The 14347-nt window shown below is 35.2% G+C and overlaps 1 protein-coding gene across 1 annotated transcript in view; it reads left to right on the plus strand.

The window, feature by feature from the left end:
- Window positions 1-8993, plus strand: part of LOC144965323 (transmembrane protein 196-like) — a 30558-nt gene extending 21565 nt beyond the window's left edge. The window contains exons 5-6 of the mRNA XM_078900556.1: window positions 2652-2792; window positions 8447-8993. Of these exons, the coding sequence (XP_078756682.1) occupies window positions 2652-2792; window positions 8447-8518 (213 nt within the window). The 3' untranslated portion in view covers window positions 8519-8993. The remainder of the gene's footprint in view (window positions 1-2651; window positions 2793-8446) is intronic.
- Window positions 8994-14347: the final 5354 nt, after the last annotated feature.

The raw sequence follows: 14347 nt of genomic DNA on the forward strand, positions 1-14347 counted from the left end.
GATAGATAGATAGATAGATAGATAGATAGATAGATAGATAGATAGATAGATAGATAGATAGATAGATAGATAGATAGATAGATAGATAGATAGATAGATAGATAGATAGATAGATAGATAGATAGATAGATAGATAGATAGATAGATAGATAGATAGATAGATAGATAGATAGATAGATAGATAGATAGATAGTAGACAGAAAGATAGATGGATACATAGATAAAGACAGATACATAGAAGATAGATAGATAGATAGATAGATAGATAGATAGATAGATAGATAGATAGATAGATAGATAGATTGATAGATAGGTATATACAAAGATGAATAAATGAATAAATAAAGTTATGTTTATTCATTTCAAGTTGATATTTTTCAATACCGTCTGTTTCGAAAAAGAGACCGGGTTAACACAGGCGTCAGCAGCAGTATATCGTTGCAAAGTGAGGAGCAGAGCTACGATTCTTGCTCAAGATATTAATATTTGTTTTGTTTTTTAAGATTCCATGTTGGAGGCATGGTTATCGCCGGGTTCGATGCTGGATCTCCCGGGTGTTAGTGCAATATCTTATCGATTCGGCCACCTTGCCCCGATCTCATTATTTGAGATCTTAATTTCGAATCGTGAGAAACCACAAGAGAAAGAAATTGACTTGCTTTTTATTGACTTAACCTATTATTATTATTTCTAAAATAATTATGTTATTAAATTTCAATACATTCCATTCCCCCCGTTCATCATCTATGAAAAGCTGTGGTTCGATAGCAAAATAGAAAAAGAAAAAGAAATTCTAGGGATGCATTGCTTAAGCTCATCGATTTTGCAATGAGCGGAAAATTCATTTCATAATAGAGGGTTATTGGTTAGAATTACGGAAGAAATGACGTACAACTCGCCCGTGGGTTTGTCAGGCTTTCCGATTTCCACGGAGTAAAAATAAAAGAAAAACACACGAGGAGACCTGTGTACAGTACGTTCTCTTTTTGGTTGCATACATGCACTCCGATCCAGGCAAAAGTCGGCACCTACGAGAGTTAAACGACGTGCATTTATTTGCAGGTCTGATAAACCGGATTGTTATGGTCTTATTGTTGTGATGGAAATACTCTCAAACCAATGGAAAATAGTCCCCATTACGATAATGTTAAACAAAGCCCATACTTGCTTTTTACTATCAGACCTGTATATACGTGCACAGCGGATATAGAGGAAAATAGAGACATTGGTGGAATGCAGTTCTTCTGTAACCCAAAAATATCTGAGCTGTAACCGACGCGGTTATAGGCTCGGTTCGGATAAACTAATTTTAGTAATCGCACGGTGCTAGAGAGTATGACAAATGTATATACAAAGACCATTCCATGTCTTAAGTTATCATATATTTAGTTAGTTATTTCTTTCCTTGTGAAGAACATGATATCAGTATATAGTCTCTCTAGAAGATCTGAAACAGCCAGACAAATCCACGAACTGCCGTACTCCAGATAGACATGTATTGAACAAAATGGCCAGAAAACTCGTCCTTCAAATATCAATCGATTTAGCGAGGTACCAGGTTTGAGAGGTTTTGTAAAGATGGGAGTCATTTAAAGCGATCGATATTTGAAGGACGAGTTTTCTGGCAAAATGTTTAAATACATATCTTTCAAGAGCACAGTTAGAACACATTATTGTTGGATTTGGCGTGAACTTCTCATAAAGAGTGTTAGCTGAAATTGAGCCGGAATTGTCCTACAGGCCTGTTTTGTCTCTGTTTCTCGTAAACCTTTGTATTTAATTATACTAAAATCAGTGATATCAATTTAATAACAGAGAATATGACTGAATGATCGAGATTTACCAGAATGATGTATCCCTTAAATGAATTTCATGCTCTATGCGAAGATATATATTGCAGTCACACCTTTAACAGTTGGCAAATCAAGTATATCTGTCAGTAGGAATCTGGTCGCTATTTCTTTAAGTCAATTTCTTCAGCTGTAAGCTGTGTCTAAAAGTGACATTTCTCATAACACCTATTGCTACTCTTTTTTTTTCCTATGTTGAGATTCCGGCAGTCCGACAGCACATTTGGTAGAGCAATGCCCTCACAAAGCAAAATGGCCGAATCAATCCCGCGTTCAGTCGATGGTTTTTTTTTTTCTTCTAACCCCACTCTTCACATAGCATCATATCAGAAAGGTAATAAGCATCCGTTACACTCCGTTTCTCGACAATAACTTGGATAAAATATGGCTTTTCAGAGCGTGGCTCAGCGGTACGGTCTTTGCTTCGTACCCGAAAAGTACGGAGTTAGATCACCCGCCGCTGCACTCTGTGGCCTTGAGCGAGTCACCTCGCCCTAGCTCAATTTGCGGCGCTGCATTGCGACTGACGCCTGGGTCATTCCAGTCTTCCCTTGGAATATACCCTTAAGACAAATTTCCCCTATGAGATGAATAGAGGGAATTTGATTTATTTATTTTGTTTTATTTAAAGCAGCGTTATTTTTGTAAGAAAATAGAACAGTCGCCTCGTTCTCTGTGTCACAAATATGTAGGCTGTTTTAATAGGCACTGTGTTTACCGTAGACATGGACTATATGAATGCAACTTTGATTTTTTTAAATCACTAACAATGCCATTTTTTATTGTGTTCTTTCCTCACAGGACATGCTCATCTATGTATCCCTAGCTGCAACGGGTACTGAGATATTAGTGTGTATGGCAGCCGTGGTACTGAGTTGTCGGGTAGCTAGAGTAGCCAAAGAGGAGCAGAGTAAGCAGAGGGATGGCATGTTTCATGTTAAGGTAAGTCAAATTTACAGACTATTGTGTATCTATTTGGCGATTTCCGCAATTTGCAAAAAAAAATCAACGTGAATCATATCACTGCATTTTATTCAATTGGTCATATTCAATTGGCAATTGGTCATATAGAAATATTATTATCATGTCTTTCTATATTTGACATAGATAAGTCATTTGTTGAATATAAAGCTGCTAGAAGCGGTGGTCTTTAAAAAGTAACATACAAAAAAAAGTAGTCATCCAGAGTCATGAGGGCCATGATGCCGGATTGTATCCCAGTTTCTATAGCGGGAAACGGACACTAGTAATTGCTTGCTACACTTTCGGATAGGACGCGAGTCTATCGCAAAGTACTTTCTGCCAGATCTAACAGGCCCCAGCTGCCCAATCAATGGCATTATAATCCAAATTATGATATTAGGTGGTTAATCAGAATCAGTTGAAAATAATCTTCTTATTGCTCTGTACAGACGCCGCTGAATATGACAAATTGCGGTGAAACGATCTAATAAAGACGCAACCATTGGTAAAAGTTGAATAAAGGATTTAATTTAAGGAATAATTTAGATTCATTTATATCGGAGCTCAGGATAAAGGATGGGGCGGTTTAGAGGAGGGGAGAGAAGAGTCGTACTCACAATTGATTATGAGATCTATACATCTGATACTCTTCGTATATGTGAAACACGGCTTGCATGAAACTCCAGTTCTCAAGTAAAGTGACAAATTAGGGAGCAGGCACTGGTGTATTCGTGCGGCTATGTGGTCTTATGGTATGACACTCGCTTTCGGATCGGTAGGTCCTGGGTTCGAGCCTCGCTCGGCGCATAGTTGAGTCCTTGGAGAAGGCTCTTTACTCACGTTCTCTCACCGTTCTCATGTCAAATGAGTACCTGGCCGTTAACAGCGTTGTCTCTGTCCGAAAAAATTGCAATATCGCCAACAGGCATCATGTCCCGTCTTACATGTTAAATGTTGCTGTTGGCCAGGGACCCCTTGTAAAGCGCTTTGAGCACATTTACTGAAAAAAGCTCAATAACTGGTGTAAGATAAAGATCTGGAAAAGTGGATATGAAACAAGCAAGAAAGAAAAATACAAAAAAATATATCAAATAATCAGCCTGATTACGGGTAATCAGAAGGTCTGATGGTTTAATTTTCTTGTATTTTTCTTTCTTGCTTTGTCTGGCACTGTTTCATAGACACTTTTTCATATCTTAATTCTCAAAAAAACCGCTTTGTTAAAACGAATAACATAAGCGACAAAACAAAAAGAAATCAAACGCCAACCTTGCCATAACCTTATGCTTTTAAGTACTATGCATAACTCTAGTTGTAATAATAATGAGTTCTGACAATGACATTGATTAGTATAGCATCAACATTAAAAGATAAACAATGCATATAATTCTCCACCCAATGGACTATTCTATCAGAATCCACGAATCGCTGCCAATGTTATGAGCGTTTCCTATTTCAGGAACTCTCTGAAGGTCAATGAACTGTGACAATCCTATTAAATCATAATGATAAATATTACCATTTGAATCGAGGATGGGACAAAAGCCTGCATCAGTTGTTAGGTGGGAATGTCTATTTATAGAAAAAAATCTCTCATAATCTTTTATTCAACTATAAAAATGCACAATTCCTACACAATTACATACTTTCACCATTCCCTATAATTTTCACAATAATTCTTCTATCCCCGAAGTAGGCGACTGGAACACAATTTCCATTTGATCAGTGCGCAACTAGCAAATTAGACATCTTCATATTATTTAGGTATATATATATATATATATATATATATATATATATATATATATATATATATATACATATATATATGAATATATATAATTATATGTATATGTATATATATATATATATATAATATATATAATATATATATATATAATATATATGTATATATAGATTCATTTGATACCTTATACAAAAGAAACCATTTGAGCCTAGATAAATGTGAGTTTTACTCCTATCATTATTTATCCAGTCATCGATGACAATCACATCATCCTGGTTTCATCGAAATCCAACACCGAGTTATCCTTTTTCTATCGATGCCTCCTGCTAGACAAAACTAACCTTAGTGACAATGAACCTTGTAAGAAACAATCTCTTTTATATCACATTAATTTGAGGGGGTATTTTTGACTGATTTTTTGTAATGAAGGACATGATGTTGAAATTCGACATGCAAAACAATAAATACTAGACAGTTTTTTGGCCTTAGCACACCATATTTCGTTTATGTGTGTTGATTTAAACTTTATTTAAATATTATGTCATATTATTATGCCGGGCTGAACCAAGTGCCAATAAGTGATTTTAAAGTTAATGTGACAAGGAATGTCAGATTTATTTTGTCGTTTCATGAAACTCTGCATATTGTCCCCAACGAAAACAAGTAAAATTTAATCAAATTTCATGTTTTTTTACAGTAAGATAAATGTATATCATGAAAATCACTCCAATATAATATAATGCCGTTGTGACATAGGGAAGACACATTAATAATTTAATAACCTTTATCAGTAGTGTTTTTAACATCACCCCTATTTGTCTTATTTAGCCGCGACCGGACAAAGCAATGTGAGACTTGCTTGTAATTGATTTCGGTAGCCATCTATTTAATCACATTATCAAAGTGATATGCATAATAAATGATCCTGATTGACAACGTTGTAAGGGGAAATAAGATGATCAGCGAGATTTTGTAAACCAACCACCGCCAACTCCTGCATTCATGAATGTTAACCCACCAAATAGAGGTTTACAAACTAAATTATTGCATGAAGATGAGTATAAGAAGAGGCAAAAATGTGAAAGAAAAGCAAAAGAAGAGGAGTGTGATGAGGAGAAAGAGGAGGCGTAGGAGGAGGAGGAGGAGGAGGAGGAGGTGGTGGTGGAGGAAAGAAAGGGGGGAGTGAGTGAGGAAGAAAGAGAGAGTGAGAAGGAAGGGCGGAGGAGTGGGGGGGGGGGGAGGGGCGTGATAACGTCATACTCATAGAGCATTGTTTTCTTAAACTTTGAAATTGATTTCAAGGATGCCACTGTAGTGTTTTTTTAGAATCGTTGTCGCACTAGATAGCAAAATAGGTAAATGAATTGAGAAAAAAAAAAGATCACCACCCGCAATACTTTCACTTTAATATAATCGTCTGTTCAGTTTGATTAAACTATGTACCTTGGGCAAAGCAGCATCCTATAAAAAGGTAGCAGATAATCGATATTATCCATTGTGATTTGCAGTGTCCGAGACAGAAGCTTGGTTTTTAGATCTCATCATTTTAAAGTATTTCTACCTATTCTATTGGGTCAAAAGGGAATGGGATTGGGAGGGGGCGGGGATTGGTTGCATGCGCTCATATATTTATATATATATATATATATATATATATATATATATATATATATATATAATAGTTAAAAAAGCAGAAAACATCCCCTTTATGCTTTCTTTTCTCCCCCCCCCCCCCCCCCCCACCCCCTCCCCTCTTGCGACTTTTAAAAATCTATTATGTAGAGTTGAGACAACTCTTTTAAAAATCTATTATTCAGAGTTGAGACAACTCTAGTCTATTTTTTGGACCTATATTGGCTCTCATGAAAAAATTATTTCATTTTAAAAGATTGCCCTTTTATCTGCAATGCAAATTTTACACAAATGAACCATTATTTATTGAATTTCCCATGAGATACGTCACAAAATTATAATCAAAACGAGGCAAAGGAGTATCGACCATTCTGATTTCAATGGCTGTAACCGGCGCACCCTACAGTGAACTCTAAAAAAACAAACCAACAAAGACATTTTAAAATATTTTGGCCAGAAAACCCGTCTTTCAAACGTCGATCGATTAGAATGACTCTCATCTTGTCAAAAATCTCAAACTTGAAATTTTAAGAAGTCCCAGGTTTGAGAGTTTTTGACAAGGCGAGGTCATTCGATCGATCGATCGATATTTGAAGGGCGAGTTTTCTGGCCAAAATTGTATAAACCTGATTGGGTTTTTTTCAGAGTACGTCAACATTCTGATCACTGATTTCAAAGGCTAAAACCAGCGCACCATATGAAGCTCATTTGTGACGCACTCGTGTATCATCTCTGTTCTTAAATCAGAATGAATTATTGAGACGATTTGACCAACTGCCTCTTAACGGTTTCTATGTCAGAATCAGCTAGATGCCAAAAAGCGATTTTTAAGTTAACATGGCCAGAAATACGGATTTTTTCCCACCATAAGCCTCAAAACAATATTATATCAAAATGAGCTTATAGGATAAGAAGTGATTTTATTAAAATGAAATGACAAGAAATGTAAACTACTTTTGCGTCGATGTGGTCTTGTGGTATGACACTCGCCCTCGAACCGGAAGGTCACGTGTTCTATCCCGCTCTGAGCGGCTCATTATGTTCTTGGAAAAGGCTCTTTACTCACCTTGTCTCTCCGGTGTTAAATGATTACCTGTCCGATGATGTTGCCTCTGTCGGAAAAAGAAATGTAATATCGCCTATTAGGCATCATGTCTCGTCCTACATGTTAATGTTGCTATTGGCTAGGGACACCTTGTAAAGCACATTGAGCAAGTTTAATGGATATTGCAGTATATAAACGGTCATGTTTTAAGAATAATTTTTCTCCCTCATAAAACCTTATATAGACTTAAGCCAGTTTCCACGTTGGACAATAAATTCTAAATTTGACATCTAAATCAACCCTATAAAATACCGATTTGAAATAGTAGGTCTCATTTATTCCAAGGAACGATACATTGCTGTGCTATAATATTCTTAAAGAATAATAAATACAGTGTCACAGAGAACTTCAATTATCGTATCTAATATTGCTTGGGACAATTTTTATATTTTTATCCATAACAAACTTTTATGTTTGGAAATGGAATCAATATAATATGATTATTTTCATACTGTATGCTTTTCCTCTTTTCCTGATATTCCCTCCTTTCCCCCTCTACATCCTGTTTCTCTTCTTCTTTTTCTCCTCTTTTTCCCTTCTCTTCCCCTGCTTTTTCATTCTACTTTCCAATTCTCCATTTAATCTTCCTCCTCCTTCATCTACTCCTCCTCCTTCTCCTACTCCTCCTCCCCCTCCTTCTCCTCCTCTTCCCCTCCTCCTCCTCCTCCTCCTCCTCCTCCTCCTCCTTCTTCTTCTTCTTCTTCTTCTTCTTCTTCTTCTTCTTCTTCTTCTTCTTCTCCTCCTCCTCCTCCTTTCTCTTCTTCATTGTTGTGGTTGTCAATGTCGTCCTTGTCTCCTTTTTCTTTTGTTTCTTTCATCTTCTACTTTTTCTTTTATATATATAATCTTTCAATATTTCTTTCTAAGAATATTATCTATAGGGAATTTTTTTTCAAATTGTTTTTAAAACAAAAATAAAAACTTCAACGAACATCAACAGTTTACAATCCATAATTTCATCCCATTTTCTTCTTTACGCCAAACTCGTCCATTTCCCGTACCCATTCATAAGCCTTCCATTCAGACCATCCGGATAATGAGAAATGATGAATGCGATCTTATCGATCATGTATCGACAAGATCAATACTTCGGGAAACAAACATGATAATGAATATAATGGTTAGCTTGTTATTGTCTTTTTGTTGCAGGTGCTTGGACAAAAGGATATTGTTGTGGTTACAAAACCTGTGGAGGATGCAGAGGACCTCACTGCTGTGTAATCTTTTAATTGGAATCCACTGCTTTTCCTGCGGACGTAGCTAAAGCTTGCGAATTTATCGGCGGCGGCTCCAAAAGGGTTGATGAAATTGTCAAACGAACAATATAGATTATCAAGATTTGTAATTTTGTAAGAATAACAGAAAAATGTGTGAATTGTTCCATGGGTGTAAAATAGTATGCGATACTTTGTAATTAGAGTAAATGTATTTAAAATGTTACCTTGATGACGGAATATTTTTGCGCCGTTTTATCGATGATACCAGAAGCATATTTTAGACTCCAATCCGAAACTACTCAATGTCTAATTATATATGATGGTTTTAAAAAGACTGAAATATACTGTAACATCTATAATAATCAGTGCAATATTCTTATGCTCACGACATCAAACCCAGTCGCAATAAAATGAATTATGAGATTCACTATATTTTTTCTAACTAAAGTTGGTTCAAACTGATAATAGAAAAAAAAAAACAGTTTTGAGTCTTAATATCCCGATTTTGGTCTTGACAAAAAGGCCTTTCCCCGCATCCCTCAAAATCTTCCCTAACACCAAGGATATAAGTAAATTGTGTCCAAAACAGGGTCAAGGCTGGTGTAATTATATCATTCATTTCGCTTCAGAAGATTTCTAATATGTGACCCACGTCGATAAGTGTCTGGCTGAGCCGGGCCCTTAAAATAAAGTAAATTTAAAATGAAAATGATAAGAACTACAAACTGAGAGTCTATTTCAATATTCAATGTAGAAATGTTCTTTGTTCACCGTAAAGAATAAACATTAACCACTACATTATTTGTGGCTATCAATTCAATCTAAATCACCCAGTTCATCCTGACCATGGGTCATATGATTTAATGAAGCAAGACGTAAACGTCAACGTTTCAAATTTACCAACTTCTCTGATGATGTGAAATGTAAAGCATGCCAATCGCTTGATTGTCTCAGAAGTAAAAGAGCTATCAGGTTATTCATTTATGTCCTTGTAAATTTCATTCCAAAACCGTAATCAGAATGTAGACATTAATATATATTAAGATTAAAGCCTAAATTCATTGTTCTCATGAACATATTGCTGCTCAATCCGAAATTCATAGTTCTCATAAACATATTGCTGCTCATATTTTGATAATTTAAAAAAAATCTACATTTTATTGTTCAACAAGAAAGTATCAATCAAAAACACCTAGTCTATCTATTAATTATTAAGGGAGCTTCTTATAATGATGTGGAAGTTGTTTCTCAATCTATCATCAACTAGTTACGTTTATTAAAAGTATTGCGAGAAATTGCTATTTTTTTTGTGTGTGTAATAAGTTTATTTATTCTACCTCTCCTCAATGCGTAATTGTATCAAGTTTACTATATATATATATATATATATATATATATATATATATATATATATATATATATATATATATATATAATAACTTGTGACCTCAGATTATCAAACACTACATTTTAATCAAATTAGCTTTTAATTCATTTTTAAAAGAGAGAGATATATCGCCTATTTTTGAAAACGTCTTTTATTCAGAGAAAAACGAAACAAAACCAGAATCGATTAAGGGCAGAATAAAAGATTTCTTAACCCTTGCGTTTTGGAATTCGAACTGTGTCCCTAACGCGCACTCGCAGGCTTGTGTAGCGATTAGGAACATGTCCGAAATTCAAAAAAAGCAAGAGTGTTTTATCTAGATAGTCCACTTTTTACCACGCACAATTTGCTGTGCACAATGGGGAGCAAAATGGAGGGTTGACAGCTGAATTATTATTTTTTAACAATATGTTGTCCACGATGCCACATCTTTTTTGTTCTTCAAGTGTCTGCCATGTCAACAACAACAAAAAAGATGTTATAACTTGAATGTCATTTTAAGCTTTAATTTGCAGCGATGATCCTTTAATTAAGGAGGCTGCTCACTTTATATGTATATATATATATATATATATATGTATATATATATATATATATATATATATATATATATGTGTGTGTGTGTGTGTTTGTTTGTGTGTGCGTGCATTACCATCACTTCGATTTTATTGTTATTATTGCTCTTCTTCTTATTATTATTATTATTATTATTATTATTATTATCATCATCATCATCATCATCATCATCATCATCATTATTATTATTATTATTATTATTATTATTATTATTATTATTATTATTATTATTATTAGTATTATTATTATTATTATTATTATTATTATTATTAATATTATAATTATTGTTATTATTATTATCATAATCATCATCATGATCATCATCATTATTATTATTAATATAATTATTATTATTATTATTATTATTATTATTATTATTATTATTATTATTATTATTATTATTATGATTATTATGATTATTATGATTATTATGATTATTATTATTATTATTATTATTATTATTATTATTATTATTATTATTATTATTATTATTATTATTATATTCCCATTATTGTTGTTATCGATTACATCATTGTCACCGTTGTCGAAATACTGATAAGAGGGTAAATGCCGTTACTTAAAATCTATTACGGAATACAAACAATGCTAAATGTGAATAGTTTTTCTTAATGTTGAATATTTGATTTTTATTACCCACCTTCCCTTAGCGTCTTATATAGCATTGTGGTATGAATTTTATAATGTTATTTGTAATTCAATCTCAATTATCAACTTAAACATCAGCCATATTTTTTTCTTTTGTGGTTAAGACAAAACATATGTGTTTATTTACTTTTACTGGTATGCCTCCAAGCTAGACCCCGAGCTCAACAACGCCTGCCGGATCGTAACGGGCCAGCTGAGAGCAACACCATTACCACTGGTCTACCGTGCAGCAGGAATAGCCCCACCACACATCCGGAGGGAAACTCATGCCCAAATACAAAAATACAAACAGGAAATGGACCAGAGACACCCCCTTCATAACCACAATTGTCCCAAAAGCAGGCTCAAATCAAGGAATAGCTTCCTCACAGTAGAGAGCCTTCACCCAGATCACTCAGCATTCTTCCGCCTGGACAAATGGGTAGAATGGGACAAGACAGCAAACGATGCCCTCCAGCCCCCAACAGAAAAGCTCCCAGCAGGCACAGACCTTAAGAGAAAAGACTGGGTGGCGTTGAACAGAGCTAGAGCAAAGGTGGGAAACACCGCCACCAACCTCTTTAAATGGAAAATCTCACCGGGCACTGAATGCCCATGCGGTCACCCCAGACAGACCATGGACCACATCCTGTCCGAATGCTCACTGGGACCTCACTGCACCAATGCTGACCTGAGGGAATGCAACCAGACTGCCCGGGACTGGCTGACTCACTGGCGCGACAAGATATGATGATGACTGGTAATACAATTAAAAATATCAATGCACAATGTTTTGTTTAACGAACCAAGACTCAACACGATTGCTTGACTATAAGTAGTCCTTCAGAGCCATAGGGCCATGGAGCCGGCGCTTATCCCGGTTTCTATAGCGTGAAACGGACAATAGAAAATGCTTGCTAGCCTTTGGATAGGACGCTGGTCTATCGCAAAGTACTTTCCGCCAGATCTATCAGACCCAGCTACCCAATCACTGCTGCACCCGGAATCGATCTCGGTCACTTTGCTTGTGAAGCGAGTGCTCTACCAACTGAGCTATTGGGACCCCGATAATAATCAACTTAAACATCATCCATATTTTTTATCTTTTGTTGCTAAGACAAAACATATGCGTTTATTTACTGGTAAAACAAATAAGAATTTCAATGCACAATGTTTTAACAAACCAAGACTCAACACGACTGCTTGACTATAAGTAAAAACCAATCCATACGGAATGATCTTTCAATTCTTGGTGAGTTGGAAAGTTGGAGGACGTTTATTATCGATAATTTTTTTCTGTAATCCGATTACTTTTTCTTTAATTTGTTATTATATTGATTAAATATTAGTTTAAGGTCTTGTATGATTTTTGTTTTCTTGAATCAAGGGGTAAAACGTCTAAATAATATATTAATTAATATATGTAATGTGTTGTTAAAGCTGAAGCTTAAGACTGGACAATAATAAAGAACCTATGTTTTAAATGTTTTATGGAGGCCGGCTTTGTGGTTTTTGTGGTGTGACACTTGCCTTCGGACCCGTAGGTCCGTGGTTCGAGTCCCCACTGTGCGGCGCAAAGTTCTTGGAAGAGGTTTTTACTCGCATTCTATCGTTGTCAGTGGAAAAAAAATATCAGTAGCTATTGTCTTGGGATCCCGTGTAAATCGCTTTGCGCATTTATAGTGGATATTGCGCTATATAAAAACTTTTGTGGCATGACACTCGCCTTTAGACCGTTAGGTCTACGATTCTGGTCGACTCCTTTGAAATGCTCTTGACTCACATTCTATCACCGTACTTAGATGTAAAATGAGTAACATGCCGTTAACAGCGTTATCTCTCTCCCAAACAAATTGTAATATAACCTTAGAGGTGTCATATCTCTACTTATATATTAAATGTTGCTGTTGGCTAGTGATCCCTTATAAAGAGCTTTGAGCATGTTCAGAGGATGTTGCGCTATATACATGCTCAATATTTTTCAAAGTCACGGACATTTTTTGGGACACTTTTTACATTAGAACCTTAATCTTTATATATTAGCATTTGCAAAATTTGAACCTGATTTTCACGCTTGGTAATCTCATAAATAAAAGCACTGCTACATAATGCGTTAATGCAAACAAAACAGATCTCGTTGTACTTATGAACACTTAATATCGTATTTTATCTCTTTTAAACCAATGTTTTAATTCCTTTTAATGACATATTGCTTTATTTTTTTGGTTTCCGTATTATTAAGTGTCTAACCGAACATAAGTCATCAACAATCCTAAGAATTCAAAAGCATTTGATAGACCATTTGAAAATATAAGCAAACATATTCTATTTTATAGGAGATTATCTTTTCACACACCTCAAAAACTACTTAAGTATACATTTCATCATATTTGGGCAAAGTAGGCATCATAACATCATTACTATTTAACAGATATCCTCATTCTTATGCAATTCCATTCTGATATTGTCCAATTATTGGGAACAAAAGTGTGATGTCAAAAAACTGGTTCCAATCTCATTGGCAGTGTACATCCACTTTTGCGGAGGACAGGATGCATACCTTGTGTAATTAATCTTCCAGGTTCGGAGTAATGGCATCTATTTTCTAGTCTAAACATATGCTAGTCGTCAATAAATATCATCCACCTCCGCATTTTTACGTCCCGTAATCTTAAGAATCTGCCTAGACATCCAGCTGCTAAAATAGCTATGCCTCCTTATGATTCAATATGTAACCTATTCATTATTAGTCCTTCGGTGGACTGGTTACATACACGCTTCCAATTAGATTGAAACCGGAAGAATAGAATGTGTGACGTCACATGCCCTATGTATGAAAGCATATGTGTAATGCAATGACTCAAATTAATATCATAAGAATCTCAAAGATACAGTGACGTAAAGCACAGCCGGAGAAATATAGTATGTCCCACGATTAGATTATTCGTCGGCTTTCAGATATCCAGTTACCAATGGATAGAATGAAGTTGGCGTCACTCAGGTCTTTGGTATTGCTTTTTGCCATCTGCGTTTATGAGCAATTCTCATTAAACTGTATATTAACCAGACTATAAATGTTCATGGTTACCCATAGTTTTGTGTGTTGTCGTTATACTTCCGGATGGCAATAATGTGAGATTCTTAGCCAAGTACACAGTATCTATTGGACGTTGGAGCTGTCGTTGCACAGACTTATCTTGTAAAGAAGTTAAAGTAAACATTCTG

Source organism: Berghia stephanieae, chromosome 1, assembly GCF_034508935.2.
Source record: "Berghia stephanieae isolate SIO BIC M18660-M18661 chromosome 1, UCSD_Bste_1.3, whole genome shotgun sequence".
Taxonomy (NCBI): domain Eukaryota; kingdom Metazoa; phylum Mollusca; class Gastropoda; order Nudibranchia; family Aeolidiidae; genus Berghia; species Berghia stephanieae.